Source organism: Tribolium madens, unplaced genomic scaffold (genome assembly GCF_015345945.1).
Source record: "Tribolium madens isolate multiple individuals breed KSU strain unplaced genomic scaffold, Tmad_KSU_1.1 Scaffold_19;HRSCAF=116;Tcas5.2_LG9, whole genome shotgun sequence".
Taxonomy (NCBI): domain Eukaryota; kingdom Metazoa; phylum Arthropoda; class Insecta; order Coleoptera; family Tenebrionidae; genus Tribolium; species Tribolium madens.
In genome coordinates, this window is record NW_025400983.1 from 13,708,078 (window position 1) to 13,731,320 (window position 23,243).

The following is a 23,243-nucleotide window of genomic DNA, read 5'->3' on the forward strand; positions in this document are numbered from 1 at the left end:
TTTTGGTGTTATCAAATTTTGAAAAAAAATTAACAAACCCTAAAATTTTAAGGTTAATTTATAATAATTCAAATACACATAACTCAATTTTTCCAAATGAAATACCCCATTACTAAATGGAAAAGAATTTAATTCTGCATCGATCTGTATTAACATTCCCTATACCAAAATTTTATAATTTTTAAGTTATGGTGACTTTTTGTTAAAACTGCCGAAAATCTATTACTAGCCACATCCGTTTTCGTATGGTTTGCTATAGAAATCAAAAATGTCAAAATTGTTTCTCAATAAACGTCGACAGTGACTTATTATTTGACAAATAGTGCCAAAATATAGAGAGTCAATGCTACACAAACTTAGATTTAATTAATTTATTTTGTATTTATGGAAAGTGTAACAAAATTATGATGTCGTTCATTAAACAAAAATAAATTTTTCTCACTTGTTAGCTTTAAATAATGATCGCATGGTGAAATCTATCAATAATATAGCTTATTCCTTATCTGGTGGCGAACTGACAGTGACGGAAAAGACACTTGGAGTGCGCCCACTTGGTTAAGATAAAAAAAAATACATGGGCGCACGTTTTTCTTTAAAAATTTTGAAGACAAGGATTGTTAACAATTTAATAATTTGTTCATCATTCTTCATCTTATGTACGAGTACCTACTTATTATAATTTTTTAAAGAATAACAGTGGTTTTGAAATATTATTTCATACGACGCCTATGAACAATATTTTTTTTAATAGTAAACATATGTTTAGTGCCAAAATTCAGTCATTTTTGACAACGTCAGTTCGCCACCAGATTTGGAACAAGCTCTAATTAAGTTTGCATTCTCCATATTTTGGCACTATTTGTCAAATAATAAGTCACTGTCGACGTTTATTGAGAAACAATTTTGACATTTTTGATTTCCATAGCAAACTATGTGAAAACGGGTGTGGCTAGTAATAAATTTTCTGTAGTCTTAAAAAAAAGTCCATAACTTGAAAATTATTAAATTTAGGTATAGGGAATGTTAATACTGATCAATGCACAATTCTCTTCTATTTAGTCAAATAAAAATTGGGGTATTTCATTTGAAAAAATTGAGTTATGAGTTTTGAATTATTACAAAAGTAACCTTAAAATGTTGGGATATGTTTTTTTTTTTCAAAATTTGAAAACACCAGAAAAAGGATCTAAGCTTTCTCTTTCAAACGCAAAAAAAAACAAATTCAAAATCTTAAAAAATGGCAGAGTTACCGATTTTTAAAATGGAAGGTATAAATCCAAAAATTTTTGAAAAACTAAAAATATTTCAAAAACGGCTAAATTTAGGTATAGGGAAAGCTGATGGAAACTCCCTTAAAATAACCCGATTAATCCAAAAACGCAGTAAAAAATATACCTTTCCATTAAAAATAAGAAAGTTGAGACCGACTTCCGGTATAACCGGGACCATCTTGAAAATATTTTCATTTAGGAGGGTATGTACCAATTTTTAAATAAATACGATTATTCCAATTCCCAATACTTCTAATGTGGGGTTTAGACGGAACACTCTGTATATTATTGAAGTTCAATCTAATCGTGAGCGTCAGTCCATTGTGGCAATGCCGGAGCTAATTTATCTGCCATCAGACTTCACAACAAGCGAGGCATTTTTAGGTCCAAATCACTAGGAAATGTTGCCTTTTTAGTAATTTACCGTAACTGCGAGTTTCATCTGGCGAGTTGACAATGTAACAGCTAAAACTGGATCTCGATAATTTTGTTTCGCATTTAAAAGATAAACATTTGCTTAAACTACCGTCTGGAATGGAACTAAATTTTAAATAAAGGGATAACAAACAACCGGTTCTATGAAGAGAAGGTGAAATTAACGTTAAATTGCAAGAGATTGTCTTTGAAAATAAATCTAACGTGTTGTTCATGCAAATGAAAGCTGTCCCAGTGAAATGTCTGAAATTTTGTGCGTCAGAACGATTCTTTCCGCTAAAATTTCTCGCTTCAATCTTTTTTGTTGACTGCTTGGACAGATATTTATAAACTCCACCGGCCAAGGTTTGCTGATTCAGTATGTTATATAGGGTGACATGGGTAAAGACAGACACAAGTCGCTTTTGGCTAACTCTGAAAAACATTGTCTATGGTTTTTGGCAGTAAACATTTAGAAACATAATTTTATGTACATATTGATTGTGAAACACTAGCTTTTCAGACGGTAGGACAAAAATTACTGAGCTACTTGGCCTATTTTTATTTTAATCGTAAATTTATTTTTGTCGGTTGTACACCTCAAAATAAGTTTATCATAGAGATATTTTTTTAAAAAAACTTTAATTAAAAATTTAAAAATCCTGAGACTGAAAACGACTATGCAATTAGAGCCTATAATTTCAAGGTAATATCTGACACATTTCTTCCGCAATATAACTTTTTACGACTGCATAAACACAGTGTAGTCTTATTAGTACAGTTTCGCGAAACATACCATATTTCCTTACGAACTCCTTTATTTTCTTTTTATTATACGAGATTCAGATGGTAAGAAATGTGATTGTTAACTATTAAAAGGATATCTCTTGAGAAACTTTTATATGGCCTAATATTACGAACATGTTTACGTGACAGATACAAAATTTATTAAGGTAAAATTATTTGTTTCCGTACAAATTAATACTGTCTAAGCACCAACTTTGGTTAAATTTTAGTATTTAATTAAATCACAATTAAACATGTGCTTTATGAGTTAGAGTTTATGATCCATATCTTTTGCAATTAATTGTCGCTATGTGTCTTTAAGGACCACAAAAATATTAGAGAAATTATTATTTAACTGTCTACGACAGTTAAATTTAACAATTTTTAAGTTAAAACTAAATTCATGGATTTCTCTGAATATAAAAAATACAAGTTGATATGTTTCCTAATTATCTGCTAGTATACTTCTTTGGGGTAAATTTATGAATAAAATTCTTAAACAGGTTGATTGTCTCAATTTAATTGTTTTTGTTCTCCATATTTTTTTTCAATTTAATCCTCTATAATCCTCGAAATTTTTTAATGGGGAAAAAAGTAAAAAATCACCATTTTTCTGCAATTAAAAATCAAACAAACTTAAAACAAATAGCACATGTTAATAATGAACGTTTTATCAAATCGAATGTTCAAACTGCTAACCATTCACTTTTTGCCAATAGTGCAAACGATTTGGAAACGTTATTTCTTACATCCTGGGTAACATCTTGTATTCATAATCACCATTGTAATACGCCAATTACTAACCTTTTAAAGGTTGGGAGACACGTTATTATATCTCATGAGGAGTAGGTAATAACATTATTTCTCTTAGGCGGTAGTATGCAGGATCGCCAATGTTAAGATTACAAAAATATCAGGAATTTTTTCTTTCAAATTGTCAAGTTCGCATAATGTTTTTCTAAATTTGTATTCAATTGCTTCTGTAACAGTTTTTTTTTTCTTTCTGGGGAAATACACTACTCCATTTCAACAATTTTAAATCAGATTCACACATTCAATATTTTTTTTAAATGTCAAAAATCAAACGCAATTAGGATGACCTACCACGTTTGGACATTACCTTTGTTAGAATTTTATTTAATTTAAATTTTTGACCAAAAATAATGTGCTTGTGAATAAAATAGCTTACAAACCTCGGTGGTAATGGCATTACCCCTTGTGATTTATCAGAACACGTTTGTAATGTACTATTACCTCGAAAGATGTTTTGTTTTATACTGTCTCTCTTTTTATGTATGTATGTAATATTTTTGTCATTGTCTTGGTTTCTTCAGAAAAAAATTTAACGCTAGGAGAAGTGTATTAATGATTGATGTCTTAGAACAAAGTTTGCAATAGTTTCCCGAACGATTTACAAGATTAATATTTAATGTTAAAAAAAGAAAAGCTGCAACCGTTGATTAACAAAAATATTATTTTTACACTAGGTTTGCTGCAAAATAGACGACTCGTTTTGTGGAAATATGTATTGATTTATTTGGACGTTCTTTATGTAATTTAATTCTGTCTTGTTACATAAATAAGGAAATGAAGCCGTAAAATACCTACAGCAGGATGAGCACCATCAATAGGTCGGACTTGTGCTACACGTAATAGAAGCTTGTTAATTAAAGTATTTGCATAAAGTAGATTAGCAAGTGAAACGCTCATTTGGAGTACAAACCTTCGATCTAACGTTTTAATATGGCACTATGCCTAAAAAGTAATAAGTAATTGAAGTAAGTTAAATGTTGGCTTTATTTTGAGAAGTACGAGTATATAAGCGTCTTTAAGTCTCCGTCGTTTTAAAATTAATTATCTCAGTAACAGTGTGGCATCTCTTCATGTTACAGTGACCTAGAGATAAAAACTGTTATTTCTGTAGTTGACGAAAGTGACGAAATTTTTCACGTCATCTAAACGATGTATTCGACTCAAATGTGTTATTTTTGGTTTCATGTGACCTAGACAGTAATAGTAGTTAATATGACAAGTTTTATTTTGTCTCGTAAAACCCAATCAACACCCATTTTATTGTGATTGAAATGTTTTGCCAATATAAAAAGGTTTGTTGAGCTTTTTAGGGACAAGTAAATAATTATAGAATGCATCGCGATAGTATGTAGGCAGTCAAGACAGGAATATTGTTTAAAATCACGAAGATGTTGGGTGGAAGCACTTGCAAAGCGTTTAACAGTTGTAAGTTAATAATGGTCGATAGTGGAAGGAGCTTCAACATATCCTTCGTGTTGACAATATTTGAAAAGGATAACATATTTGCTGTATTGTAAAATGAAAGGACTAGCCGACTGTTTTGAATACTCTTCTGAATAGTCCTGAAAACGGCGATTTCTTTTTAAACGAAAGAAAAATGATGTTTTGGTATTTGCAGTTATTTATATTTTCTCTCTTTCATATTCAAACAAAAATATAAAACAAATCCAAAAGAAATAATTTAATTAAATACAATTTGTATTTGTATGAGTATGCAAAATGAAAAGAAGAGAAAAGAAAAGAAAAAAAAGAAAATATACAGGTGCGCCAGAACTCGCGCCTCTGAGAAAAATGCCATGTAAGGTAAGACTCCAGGAACATGGAAAAAATATTAAAAAAATTCTTTCTATAAAAAAAGTTATGAGAGTTTCAATTTTGCGCTTTGACTCTATTTATTTCTGTTGTAAAAATTATTTTCCAAATTTGTTTACTACAGGCTATTAGAAGAGGAAACAAGAAAGCTGTATCCTAAATTTTAACTCTGTTTAATGTTATTTGTGGCTTTTATTGACAAAATTTTTGTACCTTTACTAAATAATTATGAAAAAACAAATACAAGATCATCTGTATCATTAAATCCTGGTATCTTATCTGACTTGAAATTTTTCTCTGGGGCGCGAGTTCTGACACACCCTGTATTTTAAACAGTAGCAAATAACAGCAAATAATAATTGAAGTGGATTTGGCTGAAAAAGGAAATAAAATATATGTGGCTGAAGCAGGCGAGACGTAGAAATTAGTACTTGTCCCAGAAGCTAGCAGGGCTAGAATGGGCTACACCCTCTCTAGAATGGGCTCTTTTTCTCATTAAAATGTTGTTGACCTTTTATGCGAATATTTTCTAAATTTAAAGCAATATTTTTAGTGCTTTATGTAACAATAGCTACATGTGTATAGAAAGCACAGAACAAATAAATACAGTGGAATAAAGCGTAAAAATTTGTGATTATTTCCGAATGTTTGATTTGAATTTCATCTCGTGCAAGTTATTATCGTCAAGAAAAATAAACGTAGCTTGAAAATTAATGTATATGATTTTGAATACACATTTTAGTAAAACATCCGAGATAGAAGTTACGAGGGTAAATTTGATTGTATTATGAATTTAGGAATGCATCCCTGAAGTAAAATAAACATATGGCAAAGAAGAAATTCTGAATTTTAATCTAAACATATCTAGCGGAAGTTTCTCTGATTGAATGTTGAATCTACCGTATTGTTAATCTATCATTCTGACATTTTGTCAAAGCTGTTCTCTGAATTCACAGTTTATTTTTGCATCGTTTGTGAAATATTAAATACGATAGTACCGCAATAAATGTAATAATGCCGTGCTAAATTGTAATTAGGACACCGCGAATTTGCAGTAAAAATTCCAATTATCTAAATATTTATGATCAAAACGCGTTTATTAATAACTCTGCTCAAGGGAAATATCGGTATCAATAAAAGATTATTTAAATTTTTAGACTGGTCCATGAAATTATTCAAAATCAATTCGCCTATTATTGATGCAAGAGTTGAAATAATGAATTCTGCTGCATCATGAAAATCATGCAAATGTGACTGAAAGAAATTCGAATTTTCCTGCGAGCTTCACGTCATTAGGTCACCTTGGATGAAGTTACGTTGCCCTGGCAACCTACCGCTTTGTTATTATGTATTGTAAAGGTACTAAATTAATTACAGAATATTTGTCTGACTTTTGATCAGTTTTCCGGCTTGGCACTCTTTACCACATGTTTTGTGATATTGCTCCCTTAATTACGAACATGAGAGAAGCGAAGTCGTGTTTCATTGAGGAGATTGTAATGAGGTAAACTTAGGTCTAAGACCCTCTGATTTCTCATTCTGACACGCACACATTTCTTGTTAATTAAGTTCAAAATGTTAAAGTTAAAGCGAAAGATGTGTTTCAGAAAATTGAAGAGACTTGCTCAGTTTTTTTCTTGTTATATAGGTGCGCCAAAACTCGGGACCCAGAAAAAAATGCTATATAAGGTAAGATACCAGGAATATGGAAAAAATGTTAAAAAAATTCTATCTATAAAAATTTCGAAGTTATGAGAGTTTAAATTTTGCACTTTGACTCTATTTATTTCAGTTGGAAAAATAATTTTGCAAAGTTTTTTGCTATAGACTATTAGAAGAGGAAACAAGGAAGCTGTATCCTAAATTGTTCAATATTATTTGTAGCTTTTATTGGCAAAATTTTTTTACCTTTATTAAATAATTATAAAAAACATACACAAGATCATCAGTATCATTAAATAGATATAAAAAAATGTCAAATGTCAAAATAAGAAATGAGAAAATTTTTTGACAGATAGAATTTTTTAAACATTTTTTCCATGTTCCTGGTATCTTATCTTACTTGAAATTTTTCTCTGGGGCGCGAGTTCTGGCGCACCCTATACTTCAACAGTAAAAGCACCTCAAAGTTGAATAGTATTTCTCCTACATTTGTTTAAGTGAAGTCAAGTGAATATTTAATGTTAACAATGTTACATAGGTTTGACTCTACATGAGTGGTATTTCAAACGAGTGCCGTTGTTAAAATTTCGCTCCTAATGTAACTTTTCATTTCTATGAGTAGGAATTTATCATTTTGTCAAAAATAAGATCTTTCCATTATTATTTTAATCGATCCTCGTCAATTTTTCTGACGGAAAACGAAAATAACACCTCAACCTTGACCTTTTCATTAAGAGAGAGCTCTTTATACAGGGTGATTCAGGAGGAATAAGAGCCTGACCAAATTCTCGATGCAACCACCATTACATTTGTCGCAAAGAAACTTGCGAAAGGTAATGGTGGTTGCATCGAGAATTTGGTTAGGCTCATTAATTCCTCGTGAATCACCTTGTATGTCTCTTAGATTACGAAACTTCCTTCATAGGTATTTGTTATTAGAGATTAGTCAAGAAGATGTGGACGTAATTATTTTACACAGAACTAACCCAATGTAGCAATTATAATTATAAATTATTATAAATCAATGGAGGAAGGATTAATAAAATTGTCAATACAGTGCACATTGACACTTTTTGCAGAAAATACCATAAAAAAACATATAATACTTTTAAATTACAGATATGGTGTTAACTAAATGTTCATAATTTATTTTGTTTTGGTTGCAGATTGTTGTGCAAAGGCAAGTTGGAATTAAAATTTCGAATAATTTCCCTCAAAAATAATTTTTTTTCTCATAATTAAAATAGACAAGATAGATTTATATTTATATTTTTTACCAAAATTAATTGACTGATTTTAACACAAATTATGTAGTCTGATTTTGAGAAACCTAAGTGTTTTTTACCAAGAGTGTTCAATGATAATTAAAGGCCATGTAATAAGCACTATGTAGTTTTCTTATTAAACGACAATGCCTTTACGGTGGTAAACTTTTGATAAAACCTAGCCATAATTAATATAAACGAGTATATTAATAAAATATGCCTCAGGAAGTCGCGTAACCTTTGTTGTACCCGTACATAGAGTTTGAAATATCAATTTTCTTTTAACAAAGCTGATTTAGTTCGGATCAGACTTTTGTCGACGAAATTATAACGTAATTGTAAAAATAATTGTATCAGATATCAAACTCGCGTATAAACATCTTATACTAAAATTTCCATTTCCGCTTAATATGTAAAAATATGAAAACGAGAACGTCACGTTCGAAATAACTTCTCTCATATAAATGGATTTTTGAATATTAGAAATTAACTTTATCGTCAAATTTAGTGGCGAATTGTTTGATCATGTTCAACAGAAAAATGTTTCGTAAGTGCTGTTAAACGTATTTTACGATGGGGTGCAATCGTAAATTGTAAGACACGCATTATCGTCATAAAATAAAGATGTTGCCTCCGCTCGAGATACGATATACCGATCCGGACAAGATGTTACTACGGTATTAGGTTTCTAAATAACAATATCAAATAATTATGGTTTTAGATAATCTAACAAAATAACTAAATAGGACAAAATTATAAAGTATCTCGCTTTTTTGAGGCTTGTCAGCAGCAATGTTCACAATGTCATGCATTTTAATTAGACAATTATAATTTTATTTTAAAATTTTTACAATTAATTGAAAAAATTGCAACACTTCTATTACAGTTTTAAAAATAATTAAACACTTTTTCATCAAAATTAAAAATGAACAAAATCCTCATTTCATTAAGAACTTTACTCATCGCAAAATTAAAAATTGAAGAAAATTTTAATTAAAAACTGAAAATTACAGGGTGATTGTCATATTTGTTAAGAGAGAACAAAAGATGACAATATAACGGCTGTTTTTTTTAAATTTGCCGTCTTTGTTGGCGGCGACTACTACAGGGTCTCCCTGGATTGAATTTACAAAAGCAAAAACATTTTAACTTTACTTTAATTTTACGCCAAAACTACAAAGGAAAAATATTTTTTTGCTTCACCTGAAACGAGCAAATCTGAAATTAAAACTTCATTATTCTGACTCATTGGAAAGAAAAAATCATTTTTCTCTTGATTTTGCGTTTTTCTCTGCGTTTTAAATTACATGACATTGGCGGTTTTATTTTTTTAACAAAGATGTCACTTTAACAAATGAGTTTACGCAAGTTAAATAACAGAAATGTTTGTGAATAACATAATTTTAATAAATGCCAACTGAAAGAAACAGTTTTAAGATAAAAAACAAAGTCATGTTTTAACAAGAACACTCATTATTCAATTAATTAGTTAATTGCCAAGTGATATCCTTGTCAAAAAATTAAAACCATAATAGTGATGGAACTTAAAAAGCATAGAAAAAAATTACAAGCCCAAAACCGAGAGAAAAATGAACTTTTCTTTCCACTGAGTCAGAACAATGAAACTTTAATTGAAGTTCTGACGTAAAATCAAAGAAATTTATTTTTATTTTTGTAAACTCAATACGGGGACATACTGTATATGAGTTTGTTGTGAACGCACCGTAATATTTTAGGAAACAAATTAAAGGCTAAGTTTTAAATCAAATGCTGTATATATTTAAGTTTTTCTAAGTAACAATATTAGGTAAAGTAAGTAAAAATATTAAATGCAAGGTGAAAATAATAATTAACATTATAATTAGTGATGCTTAAGCAAACCTTTAGGTCATAGGACAAAGTAAAACAACAAGTACTTACTACTACTTGTGAGACTTTTGGGGTTAGGTAGGTTTTGCCGTCAACTTACTGAACAATTTTGGCGTGATTTCACAGGGAGTAAATTTGTCATCGTATTTGCCGTCAAGATCTGTATTTTTAGAGACGTACATTACATTGCAAAACGTCTTCGGAATTCATTTTTACGAATAAAATAATGACGTTTCAGATCAATTTATTTCATGGCCACCTAGCCACCCTGCAATGTTGTCAAATGCCGCAGAATTTTAACTTTTTTGTTTAAAAAAGTGCAAAGTAGAAAAAATACTGTATGATATCTTGTTTATAAGACATTTTGTCGCACTTACTTCTGCGTGCGTGCGACAAAATGCTTCCTATAAAACTCGTATCATAATATGTACTATACTATTTTGTTGAAGCAGTACCTCCAATATTAAAAACTATTAGCAATATAAACTTTGGAATAAAGTAATCATGAAAACTTTGTTAATATTGCACTTTTTGATTAATTTTCCGGTGATATACTTGAGGTTGCACTTTTTATATCTCAGAATCAATAAACATTGGGATAAGACAATTGGAGTTACTTTGACTTGTTTAGACCTGTACTATTACTTTTTAAAATTTCTGTACAACTTTTATTAAATTAAAATTAAACCTAAGTTCTAAAAACCTTTTCCTGATTTTTAGAATATAAAAGAAACAATGTTTCCATTAAGAAAGTTTTTCTATCAAAGAAGTTATTGGATTATTTTAATATTTGATGAAAGATGTAGGGTAAATCGTTTAGTTCAAAATTATATGAACGACCCTAATATTATATATTATTAGAATATAGTATGTGTATGTGTATATGTTACGGAAATTAAAGAAATAAATATTTGTAACATATTTAGCATCTTTATGGTAAAACTAAAATTAACTAAATACCTCCAAGCATTATGTGGTAGATAAACAGTATTCGTATACGAAAATATTTTTCTTACGATATTGAAAGAGTTGTGTTTAATGCTTAATGTTTCAAACTAAATTAAATTTGAACTTTTGTAGAATATTGATTGTTTCTTTATTTGGTTTTTACGAACGTGAAAAAGAAAATTTAGCTTTGTGTATTGACAGCATTTGTTTGCTTATACAGGGTGCGCCAGAACTCGCGCCCCAGAGAAAATTTTCAAGTAAGGTAAGATACCAGGAACATGGAAAAAATGTTTAAAAAATTCTATTTGTCAAAAAATTTTGACGTTTATTTTTTGATATTTGACGTTTTTTATATCTATTTAAGGATACTAATGATCTTGTATAAATTTTTTTACAATTATTTAGTAGAGGGACAAATATTTTGCCTATAAAAGCCACAAATAAAAATGAACAGAGTCACAATTTAGGATACAGCTTCCTTGTTTCCTCTTTTAATAGGCTATAGCAAAAAAACTTGGAAAATTATTTTTATAACAGAAATAAATAGAGTCAAAGTGCAAACTTTAAACCCTCATAACTTCGAAATTTTTATAGATAAAATATTTTTTAACATTTTTTCCAAGTTCCTGATATCTTACTTTATATGGCATTTTTCTCTGGGGCGCGAGTTCTGGCGCACCCTGTATAAACGAGTCCTCTGACGATTTACTTCTCAGCGAAAACTCACTCTTAAAATAATAAAAAAAGAACCGACAACACAGTTCAAGAACACCTTTTTGTTGTTACTATTGAGATGTAAGAACATTGTAAAAAATAAAATTTCGTTAAGTAATAATTAATTTGTTGCGTTGTTCTTAGTGCTAAGCAAATGTTTATACTATATTCATTAGCACACAAACTTATTTTTCAAAAGGTATTACGTTTTTTTTAATTTGCAAGAAATTGTCAGATCTTAATATATTCACAAAGTACTATTTGTTTCTCTGGTAACATGACAATTAAGGTAATTTAAATGTTGCTATGTTGGATACATGAAATCCGATTTTCTGATTTATTAAAAAATAATTCATTTTATTAGTTTCCTTTAGTTGAGCGGCAAAATTTTGTAAATATTTACTTAGAGCAATTTTATAGATTGTTGAAGAATTAGTAAGAAGAATTTATTATTGAAGACCCGGTCTTCTGATGGACCCCAAGCGGGTGTTACACATTTAAGAATGTCCAATAACTAAAAATACGGTTATTTTTATTTCTCTTTAGTGCTGGAATTTTTATACCTTTAAGCTTGTTCGACCTTTTTGACACACAACAGAATGTGTGCTTGCAACAATAATATTTTTCTTACAAATAAATTTAGCAATGTTTTCAATGGGCACTTTGCGGATATTTTAGTACTTTACGGTTCTACTAAAATTTTATGTTTATTATTTACCTATATAGTTTGCTTTTATGTCGCATTCAATTACCGTAAGAAAAGTCTTTTTACGAAGTCTTCTGTAAAATTGTACGATCAATAATGAAGTTATTATTCATTTTTATCATCTCTGAAACAAATATAAAAAAATAAAAAGGAAATTTGATGATGGAGTAAATAACGCGATAATATTCGATAGCGAGTTCTTTTATTCATTTGGTGTCGTGTTTATCCTCCTGGCTCCATTACACGCAAAGAACAATCTTTGAAAGACCGATTTATCATTCCAACCCCAAATGAAAAAGTTATCAAGTTGGAAAATTGAATTTTGATTTTTGAACCACAAATTTTCCAGTTTGCATTAAATTTACTGACACAAAGCGCGAATGTAATTTCCCTAAACCGATTTTCTTTCTTTCTTGTACATGAGGTAAATCCGGTATCGAACACATGAAAGCTGAAAAACCGTCACCGGAAAAATATTACATAATTTTTCGGTTTTGTTACAGTTCCCTCGGAAGTTAGTGAACAGTTGAAAAGTTTATTTTGGGGAATTGTGGACGAGAAAAAATGAGCGATCATTGGGGAAACCTTCAGGTATTTATACTCTTTCAAAAACACCAAGTTTCGGATGACGGTCGTACCTACCTAAGGCATCGCGCACTCATACTATCACACACTGTGTTCAACACGAGCGCGGGCGTCGCGACGCCCAGGACGCGGTTATTTCCGTCCGCTGCCGGAGCTATACTGACTACTGAAAACTACAGGCGTCGGTATCGTACAGGTTCAACGCGTCTTTGCATTACCTGTCAGGACGATGACGCGCATGTCGCTGTACTCTTATCACAAAGATAACGCAAGATAACTCTAATTAAATCCTTTTCCCTTCCAAGATCTGGGCCTACCCGAAGAGGACGCATTTACAATAATGGGAGGAGTTTCCGTTTGGTGAAAGACTTGTCAGAGATAAAACAGCAAATAGACAACTCAGCTCACTGACAACTCATAAATAATTTTATTTTTGTAATCTGGGATCGCGGATTATGTTTAAGCAATTTGGCGAAAATTTTTATAAACAAGGGGAACGCCAAACAACCAATTATTAAAAAGTTTGATGGACACGTCAAACTCCTGTGGAAAATTCAGCGTCATCGCAATTATAACTTGGATGAAACATTTTTGGCTTGATACCCAGGAATACTTATAGAATGACCCTAGACGATTTTTTTTCAATTGGAGCCAAATGTTGAAGCGGATTTTGTAATTAAAATCGGAGAGCATTCTTGTTATCACTTTACGACAGACATCAAACTTGAGATGACATGTTTCGTACTCAATCATCGTCAAATCGTCTTGAATTTACTTAATCGATTAGAGAAAACGCTTAACGCCTTGCCAAATTTATTCAGATTTGTATTTCTGATGCTTTTAGTAGATTTTTCGATATAAAAACAGGTCCGGCATTGTTAGCGAGGCAATAAAATCGGAAACATTTGATGCGAATGCTTGAAGTAAATGGGTGCCGGGAAAAGATATAAAAGGTTAAATAGCACCCTTTTAAAGCATTCTTACTTTCATTTCAGAATTTTTAATACTTAAATTAGAACCATTAAGGGTATTTTTCTCCTAGTTGATTGTGGTTTTTTGCGTTAATTTTATGAGCTGCAATGTTGGCGGTTTTTACGCTTACCTTGCGCTAAAAATGAAGAGTTTTCCCATCTTTTGCAATTCTTTTTGAAGGCGATGTTTCCATTTGACGTCATCAAAATTTTAGTTGAAATAAATTCTCTTTGTAATAGTCTAAGACGCTTCGTGACTACATTACGAAATACGTGGCTTCATAAAAACACTAAAGTATTTCAATAATACAAACGTCTGAAATATTTTTTGTGAGCAGTGTGAGAAAACGACGCGGAAACCCAACCCGAACTTCATTTTACAACTTATCTCGTTATTTAAAGTTAAACTAAAGTTAACTAAGTGTTAAATTTCATTAATTCGTGAGATAAAGTGTCGATAGACTTATATCCAAGCTCACAAAACTTATGCGGAATGAAATTCTGTTCTAATGGGAATTGCACTCCGCTGTCACATGAGTAGATAAGTTGGGCTTTGGATTATACATAAAAGATAATACCAGATATAGTTTACCAAGCACATGGATTTATCTACATTTATCAACATGTAAGCATATCTTAAACGAATGTGTCTTATATACTTGGAACAACTCAGAGATGGAAGTTGAGAAGCTGCAAAGTAAAGAATAAACTTCTCACACATATTTACACAAAAGTTGTTTAAAAAGGTTATAAAGTATTAAATTACGTTTCTATTTTATTGAGTTTACACGAGTTAAATTTTTATTGAAATGTTATCTTTGGTGGCGACACTTTGAATTAATTATCATGATTCATAAAAAGACTGGAACTCTCATTTGTCAAAGATGTTTTTAAATAGTCAAAAAGCTCGAAATTGCAATATTGTTTACGAAGTAATCTAGTTCGATTATTGAGTAACTAGAGTAAGATTTTATATTGTTTAATTGAAAACCAAATAACATTTCTTTTTGAAATCAATATATCACAATCACAAATTTATATTAATTTATACAGGGCTGTTTATAATTGCCTGGGCATCAAGTTGGCTTTGCAAATTATGTCAACATGTCTTTGCCGCTTGACTGATATTCTGAATTCAACACTTTCAATCCCTTAAATTTATCGGTTAAATAAAAGATGAAATGAGTACAATTGAGTGTTTGTTAAGTGAAATTTAACGTTTATCCGTGGAGAGTGTCGGGAAGTCCGATAAAGCTTTCTTGGAGGGCTCCACATCGTTATCACACGATGATTTTTAAATGTATCCACAGGTTAAATTAAAAAAGTAAGGTTATTTTAATGCTCGCCTGTAAAAAGTTTCGTCGTTTGTACAATTATGCTGTGCTTTTGAGAATTTTTCATCGAAAACCAAGTGTCGTGAAATGGAATTAGACACTGAACAGGCAGCACGCATCAGCTGACAAAGACTTGCCTACTTTTAAATATCGTGGCTTCTGCAGGAAGAGCGATGGTTTAGCCCCAGACGCAGATAGGATTCATGTGAAAAATACAGCGAAAATTAACTTTGGGAACGATATTGGATCCGTATCATTTTTAAAAAGACTCTGTGAGATCCTTTATTGGATTATTTGAAGATGATGATTTCTCACTTAAAAGTTTGTGAAGACGTTTTGCTTTCTTTCTGCTGGTGTTCAAGTGTTCTGTACAGTGTTTGTTTTGAGTACAGGGTTTCACAAACCAATAAACACAGGTGCATTTCAAATCTTGGTAGATGTGACTTTGGCAGATTATGGACTAAATTCACAAGACTAGACTAAAATTGTTTCAAGTAGTGCAAATTCCAACTATCAAGTCTAAGTCTAACGTTTAACTGAATTGAGACCACACTTTATGCAAATGACCGAAAATAAAGAAGAAGAAAATGGAAACAACGATTCCATGTATGTGTACCTATAGTCATCACAAGACAGGAAATTTAACAAAAATTCCAGAAGTTACTTGATACCCAGGCATTTATAAACATCCTGTATTAGGAGTATGTTGTAAAAAGTAAAATTTTAAATTATACCAAAGCATTAACAATTTAATATTTTGTGTTACATTTTATTCTTGGATTTTGTTAAGAATTTGTCTTTGTTTTGGATTGTCTTAGTAATTAACCAACATCAATCATTTATAATTGACTTTGAAAAATTTGCTACATAAAAAATTGAAAGAAGGGTGTGTATAGCTATTTGTGGACACGAATAATTATGAAAACCATTTCCGATTATAAATGCTGATCATTATTTTATTTCATGTAACAATGGCATGTCAAATTATTGGCTTATTTATTACATTCTATTTCTATTCATAATGTTTACTATATTATGTAATTTTTTGTCATGACGTGACTAGATTTTATTTACATTGGTTTACATCTTATAACAATTTTTCAATTTGTACAAAGAGATTGTAACTATTTTATTCGTAATGTTACAACAGAAGTGTGGTTCTGGCTTTTATCTTGAAATACCCGACTTTTATCGACCTGATAAATGTGGTAAGTAAATGAAACATTTACTTGCACACATTATTACACTAGTGTACAACTACTATTTATCAGCTGAAAGCGAAGTATGGATATTAAACGTTCGTTCTAAGTTTAAAAGCGAGAGAATATTATCAAATTCCGTTGCACGCTCTTTCCAAGTTGATTTTTCGCATCTGCTGTTATGTTATATTTCGAAGACCAAAACTTTACGCAAAAGGAAATAAATCAAGGCGCAGGAAACTTCCAAGATAACGAAAAAGAGAAACAGAACTGTTCCAATCAAATTAAAAGAATCCGAAAAGAAAAGGAAATATTGCTTCAGTTTCTGAACTGAAAAACACTGAGCTCACCTTTTACTATATTTACTAACGACAACACGAACAATAATTAATTTTGTCCGCTATTACACACTCGTGTCACTTGAAAAGATTTTCGTGATGTGCTGGCACGACCTCTATAAGTCAAATTTGTTTTAGTTGCTTATAAATTTTTGAAAGATTATTTTATTATTTATGCGACCTTCCAGTTCGATCGAAGGATGGATGTTTGCTGACTAGTCCTGTTTCACTTCAATTGTTATATGTATACCTACGTTTCTGAGGAGTATAAAAACGAAAGAGATGGAAGCTTGAATGCTCTAGAAGTCTAGGAAAAATTCGATGTGTTTTTTGATATTGCCAAAATTCTTGCTGTCTTCAGCTGGCAAAGAACGATATTAATCGCATTAAACAGTAATAACGGGAAATCGATAATTTCATTTCATGTCGAAAAAGCTGTCCAGGATGTCCGATTTAGAACACGTTCCCGCTGCTTTAGGAACACAGTTTTCTGCTAGCAGGGCTTATGTGGTTAGACAGATGTCGCTTATTGCGACTAGTGGACAAGAAACGAGGGATTTATTTACTGTTTGTGGATTTAGTAGTATTTTCAACCTATAATTGTGCGAAACTTTCATTTCGTAGTTTGTGAGGATCACCGCCTTCTTAGTGGATCCCGCCTGGGCATTTCGTAAAAAATACATTAGAGTGGTGATTCCGAGTTGTTTCTTAGTACGGGGGTTACTAAGGAAAAACGGAATGATTTTTAATTATTAACGAAAAATAACGCAATTAATAAAAGTGGCGAAAGAAGGATACAACAAAACAAGATACCCCAGGGAGAATTGATATTATGAGGTTGAACACTTTAAGCTAAAAAACTGGATGTATCAAAAAATTTCCCCAGATTAAAGCGCCAATGGGAATCAGATGAATTCAAAAAATGCCCAGGCTAGAAAAAGATTATTTCTAACAAGACGGCGATGGTGTGGATAAATATTTTTTCTACTTCCACATCTAAAACACGGATTATCGTAACAGGGTGCGCCAGAACTCGCGCCTCAGAGAAAAAAAAAAGAAAATTTTCAAGTAAGGTAAGATACCAGGAACATGGAAAAAATGTAAAAAAAATTTTATCTATAAAAATTTCGAAATTATGAAGGTTTAAAATTTGCACTTTAACACTATTTATTTCTGTTGCAAAAATAATTTTCCAAGTTTTTTTTTTATTGGCAATATTTTTGTCCCTTTACTAAATAATTGTAAAAAAACATATACAAGATCATCAGTATCATTAAATAGATGTCAAATGTCAAAAAATAAATGTCAAAATTTTTTGACACAGAATTTTTTAAACATTTTTTTCATGTTCCTGGTATCTTACATTACTTGAAAATTTTCTCTGGGGCGCGAGTTCTGGCGCACCCTGTATGTTTCCATGACGCTAAGTGACTTTTTTTATACATTTTGACAAGCCGTGACTACTATGCGTATTTGTTACGTTGCTAACTGTCGTATTTGTCATGGGCTGAAGTTAGTTTTCTGTCATTTAATTTAATTTTTAATTTAAGCAAATTTTGTTGTGGTAGTCGTAGAAAAAGTATAGTATGTAACACGTGTGTAAACTTCTCTAATGGCGTTTATAGCACTAGTTACATAATGCACTATTAAAGGTTTTGTGGAAATTTGGATCGTAAATATTGAATTCCTTTGGCAGTATAGTGTTAATGATATTAATTATATTAGAAAAAAATGTGTCTCGGTTACGCTTCTACATTCTGCCATTATATTGTGTTTTTATGACTTGATGTTTTTAATTAATGAAGGGAATATGAATATTTATTTGATATCAGTGCCCTTGAATACAGTATCTGAAGATTAGCTTTTATTTTTGGACCCACTATAATTGGAAATTATTTATTTAAAAGCATTTCGTGCACAGTTTTCTGTTTATGAAGGCCATCTCTTCCACAAGATGTCGTCAACAGTGGCGTCTGCTTTTGACGCCCATTATCGACGCTATTTGACGTCATGCGCTCTTTTCAATACAGTCCCTTTCAAAACAAAACCGCAGTAAATCGTGACATACTGATAACAAACTGTCACGACCAATCGCCGCAGGAATCCAATTTGAACCCAGCAGTTTACCAGAGACTGTTCTCGTCGACCGGAATTTAATTACTGCCGCTCTTTTTAAAAAGCTTTCTTCCGGGCGACTTAAAGCTTTCCTGAAACATTACACCTATCATAAAGATGCCGCTTGCGACAAGCTTCCACGGAATATCGATTTTGAAAATTTCAGGAGTGCTTTGTTGACTCTGGGGAGTGTACTTCCAGCTGATCGATTCCCGGTTGAGGCAGTCGAAAGCTCAACCACCATAGAATACAGTAATAAAAACACATTCAATTGTTTTCATATTAAAACGGGTTATAAACGCTAAATTAGTGTGTGGAAGTCTTCTACATAAACTACCCGTGTTCCAGAGGACAAAGTTTTGAGGGTTTGATTAAAAGCTTATCGAGGTGAGTACGTTTTTGTCTTGATTGCTTCAAACGAGTTGTCTTGTTGAATTTGTCTACTTGTTTACTCAGTTTTAACAAAATTTCTAGGACGATTTTCACGATGACCTTTGTTTGATAAGGGGCAGGAAAACAGATCAACTGCGTAATTGTTTTTTATTATGCAACTTTAATTAGTACACGGATTAAGAATGTTTCGCGATCGATTTAACATTAATTGGCCACTTGTCGAAGTTTAATCATCCCGGATAAACGAGTTCAAAATAGATTGATAAGGGTTGGAATACTTTTGTTAATTTGGTGCAACTTTACAACAGATGTTTTCAAACTTTGATATCCTACGTCATGATTGAGTTTTTTGGAAGTTTACACATAAACCTAATAAATGGGTTTATTAATGTAAAACTCACATGTGAAAAAAATCTCTTTGCGGCAAGACTGTGTCATTTACTGCAACACTGAATTTTACATAAAGGGTTTTATTGAGCTTTTGTGAGCTTTTTACTGTATTCTCGGTGTTATGTATTTTAACAAATTACCATACAAATTTATTGCTCGTTATTCCTTTATAGCTTTATTGAACTCTATTGACAATTCAGAGGTAATTTAATTTTTTTACATTTACAGTGATTGCTCTTACGTACAAACTACTCAGATTTATCACATTCCCCTGTTATAAAAACAAAGAGGCTGAAGTCAATCGATAAAAGTAAGCTTTTAAATTAAAAACCGAAGTAGAAGCTGGCCTTCACATGTGTGATATTTACTGTAGTTTTATCATTCCAGGTAACAATACTGTTCAAACTGTTTTTTCTTATTAATTACCTGGAACATTTAACTTGCTATCATGTAATCAGTATAAAGTTGCTATTATCAGTTTTAATACCACTTCTGCGAGTATTTTATTACTTTGTCAATGGATCGAAAGGTTTCGGTTAGTATTTAGTTTTGTAAAAGGAAGTAGGTTAACCAAGTACGATAACTTTATCACAGGAGTAACTTATCGCAAAATGTTTTAATTTTGATGTCAGTTACTAAAGCCTCGTCGCCGAACCACCACAATGCCGAAAGCGGGTAAATAAAACTTCCATGCATTACAAGTATTACAACTTGGCCGCGTCAAGTTTTCAAGTTTCCAAACTTTCTATTAGGTGACCATTCTTTCGAGCTTCGCAAACGGCAATCGAGGCTTCTTTCTTGGGTGGAAATACCCTTAGGTTACGTAAGTCACGTCAACAAACAGCGCTTGTGAATCTCGTCATTTCATCATTTCTTTTATTGTCGTTTTTTTCAGATGGCCGGAGCAGACCCGAAATGGCAAAAAGACGCTGCAGATCAGAATTTCGATTACATGTTCAAACTGCTTATCATTGGAAACAGTTCTGTAGGGAAGACCTCGTTCTTGTTTCGATACGCTGATGACAGTTTCACGTCGGCTTTCGTCAGTACTGTTGGAATCGATTTTAAGGTCAAAACGGTTTTTAGACATGACAAACGTGTCAAGTTACAGATATGGGTGAGTATTATCTTGATTGCGAGACGTTTTTGGTCTAAATGAGTTTGTTTTGGAAGGATACTGCCGGACAGGAGAGATACAGGACGATCACGACTGCTTATTACAGAGGCGCCATGGGTTTTATTCTTATGTATGATATAACGAACGAAGAGTCTTTCAACAGCGTGCAAGACTGGTAAGTAGTATTGCAAGTACCTAAAGCTTTTACTTAGTAAATACTTGTTTGAATAAATTTTTTTTGAGCATTACACGCTTTTTCATCCTCTTGAATATGATTATTAAATGTCGAATGATAAATATGTATTTAAATTTTATTCTATTGTTATCGACACATTTCATTTTAATTTAATGTATTCGGAAGATAAAAACCGCGATCAAATGGATACGTACGCAACGTATGTCAGTAAATAGTATCTACATATTTGCATGGTCGAACTTCTACACATTTTTTTTTTCGTTACTGCGTTGTAGTATTCGTCGTAAGTGGGTAGGTATCTGAGTTTAAATTTTTTTTCGGGCGAAGGCGCTAGATCTTGCAAACGTGTCACCTTTGGGACCATAAACATTTAATAATGTCCTCAGTACAATTATTATACAGGATGTGTCAGAATTCCACTGACAATCTTTCAGGGCTGACTCTATGTAAAAATAAAACTTTTAATACATATCTATGGGGTCAAAAACGCTTACATTGCGATTGGATGTAATTGGATTGTTCTTTATTGTACCGGTGTCAGTTGTGTATTGAACAGAGGGTGTAAAATTTTGAGAAATTTTTGTGCAATAACAAATACCACCGTATTGCTTTTGCTGCTAATAATAGTAGATTGTTTTACAAGTAAAGAAAACTTAAAGTTTACCAGTGAGTGAAAAATGTGTGATTCACGAGCGGTAGCAAGTGAATTACAATAGTGGACATAAATAAACGGGACAGTGCATTTTTCTAGTGTAAACTGGCCTCCGACAACTCCACTTCATATAAATATTGTAATTTGAATGCAAATAGAAACAGAATAATTGCATAATGCAAATAAAACAGAATTTACCAAGTCAAAATATTGGTGAAAAAGTTGGTATACTCTTTTTCATATCAATGTGCATCAAGTAGGTTGTAGAAGTCTAAATGCAGCTTTAATTTAAAAGCCGATTCACACAAAGAGTGTCATTAATGTCATTCAGAACAAATTTAATCATATTAATAATGACAAATTACGTTGTTCATTTTAATTATTTTTGCTACCTCAAAAACTGGGGTACACATATTTATTTGAGAAAATAATTTTTAGAGAAGATTTAGATTGGAATTGTTTAAATTTTCGCACTGATGCCACCTTAAAATGACTCCTCTCAACGATTACCTCAATGTACATTAATATGAAAACAATTATACCAGCTTGTCTCCAGAGCCACAAATTTTGTTTGCTCTTTGTTTTTGTGCCTAGAAATGTTGTTAAAAAATATGGATATGTTTTCAAATTGAGATGTTGTCAAAATTTTGACTTTTATGAATCTTGTGTGCCGGTTTGTTCTTTGAAAGCGCTATAATTCAATACCTGAGGACAGACATCATTACCTAAGGTCTAAAGACAGAATTCAGTGCTAATAATTTTGATAGAAACACACCGCAAGTAAGTACAATGTTGTGGACAAAAATGATGTTCTTGCTACAAAAACTTTAATGAAAAAGGATGTATATACAGAAAAAAGTTATTTAGCAAAAGATACAAGTAGGTATTATGATAATTGGCAATAAATTTTGTGTAATTTATTGAAATGAGCTCAAAGTTGATGCATTTTATAAATTCTTCTTGCGCTTTAGTTTCAAAACTGTTACTTTTTCAACTCGTTTCTCAAAAACGATGCACAAGACACTAGTTTAATTGCATTCTTTCCGAGGTTCTTTCTCATTCATGTTTATTTTGTATTCTAGTAAATTTCTTGCTAAAAATTGAGAATGCTAAATATTCTAAATTTTCATTTGCAGAGGTTCATTTAAAACATCACAGTTCTTGAACCCTTTGTGATAAGTGAATATTTTTTTTTGCGTTCGATAACCAAAGGTTCAAAGAATTTTCTAGAATTTTCAAAATTGTCAACTTCAAATTGCATATGTGGTGTGATTTTTTGAAAATGATCTTTAACAAACAGCTGTAACTCAGTTTTTTTTTTAATGAAATGACTCCATTTTCTCAACGGCAATCAAAAGTCCATCAATTTGTAGAAGGACTTTTATCAACATGACCTAAACCCATCTCTTATAGTTTTTGAAATAATCACAAAAAAAAATGTTTTTGTTTTTATTTTTATAGTTAATCACGTAAGCTTTGGAAAAGTACAATAAATATATGTCATAATTTATAGAGATATTTGATATGTTTACCATTTTCAACCAGTCTAAAACTGATTGAGTGGCTTCCGTTATTTCATTTGGTTAAACATTATTAAATGCCGCCTCAATCCTTGCCTCAATTCCGGATGGGTGATGACTTAATCTTTAAAACATATTGATCATTTTCTAAAGTCTACATATAAAGTCTATAT

General features: G+C 31.4%; 2 protein-coding genes across 11 annotated transcripts in view; one reads left to right on the forward strand and one right to left on the reverse strand.

Moving 5' to 3' along the window:
• LOC123015995 overlaps positions 1-13,004 on the reverse strand; it is an 87,112-nt gene extending 74,108 nt beyond the window's left edge. For all 9 annotated transcript variants that reach the window (XM_044416144.1, XM_044416142.1, XM_044416143.1 and 6 more), the window contains exon 1: positions 12,903-13,004. The gene's annotated coding sequence lies outside the window, so the exon portion shown is untranslated. The remainder of the gene's footprint in view (positions 1-12,902) is intronic.
• Positions 13,005-18,785: 5,781 nt separating this feature from the next.
• The window catches only part of LOC123010570 (ras-related protein Rab-3), a 6,914-nt gene continuing 2,456 nt past the window's right edge, over positions 18,786-23,243 (forward strand). The window contains exons 1-4 of one of the 2 annotated variants that reach the window (XM_044407575.1): positions 19,856-20,260; positions 20,338-20,408; positions 20,481-20,702; positions 20,759-20,877. In XM_044407575.1, coding sequence (XP_044263510.1) covers positions 20,248-20,260; positions 20,338-20,408; positions 20,481-20,702; positions 20,759-20,877 — 425 coding nt within the window. In that variant the 5' untranslated portion in view covers positions 19,856-20,247. Of the gene's footprint in view, positions 19,190-19,855; positions 20,261-20,337; positions 20,409-20,480; positions 20,703-20,758; positions 20,878-23,243 lie in introns of those variants that run through there. The other variant, XM_044407584.1, reaches the window with a different exon arrangement.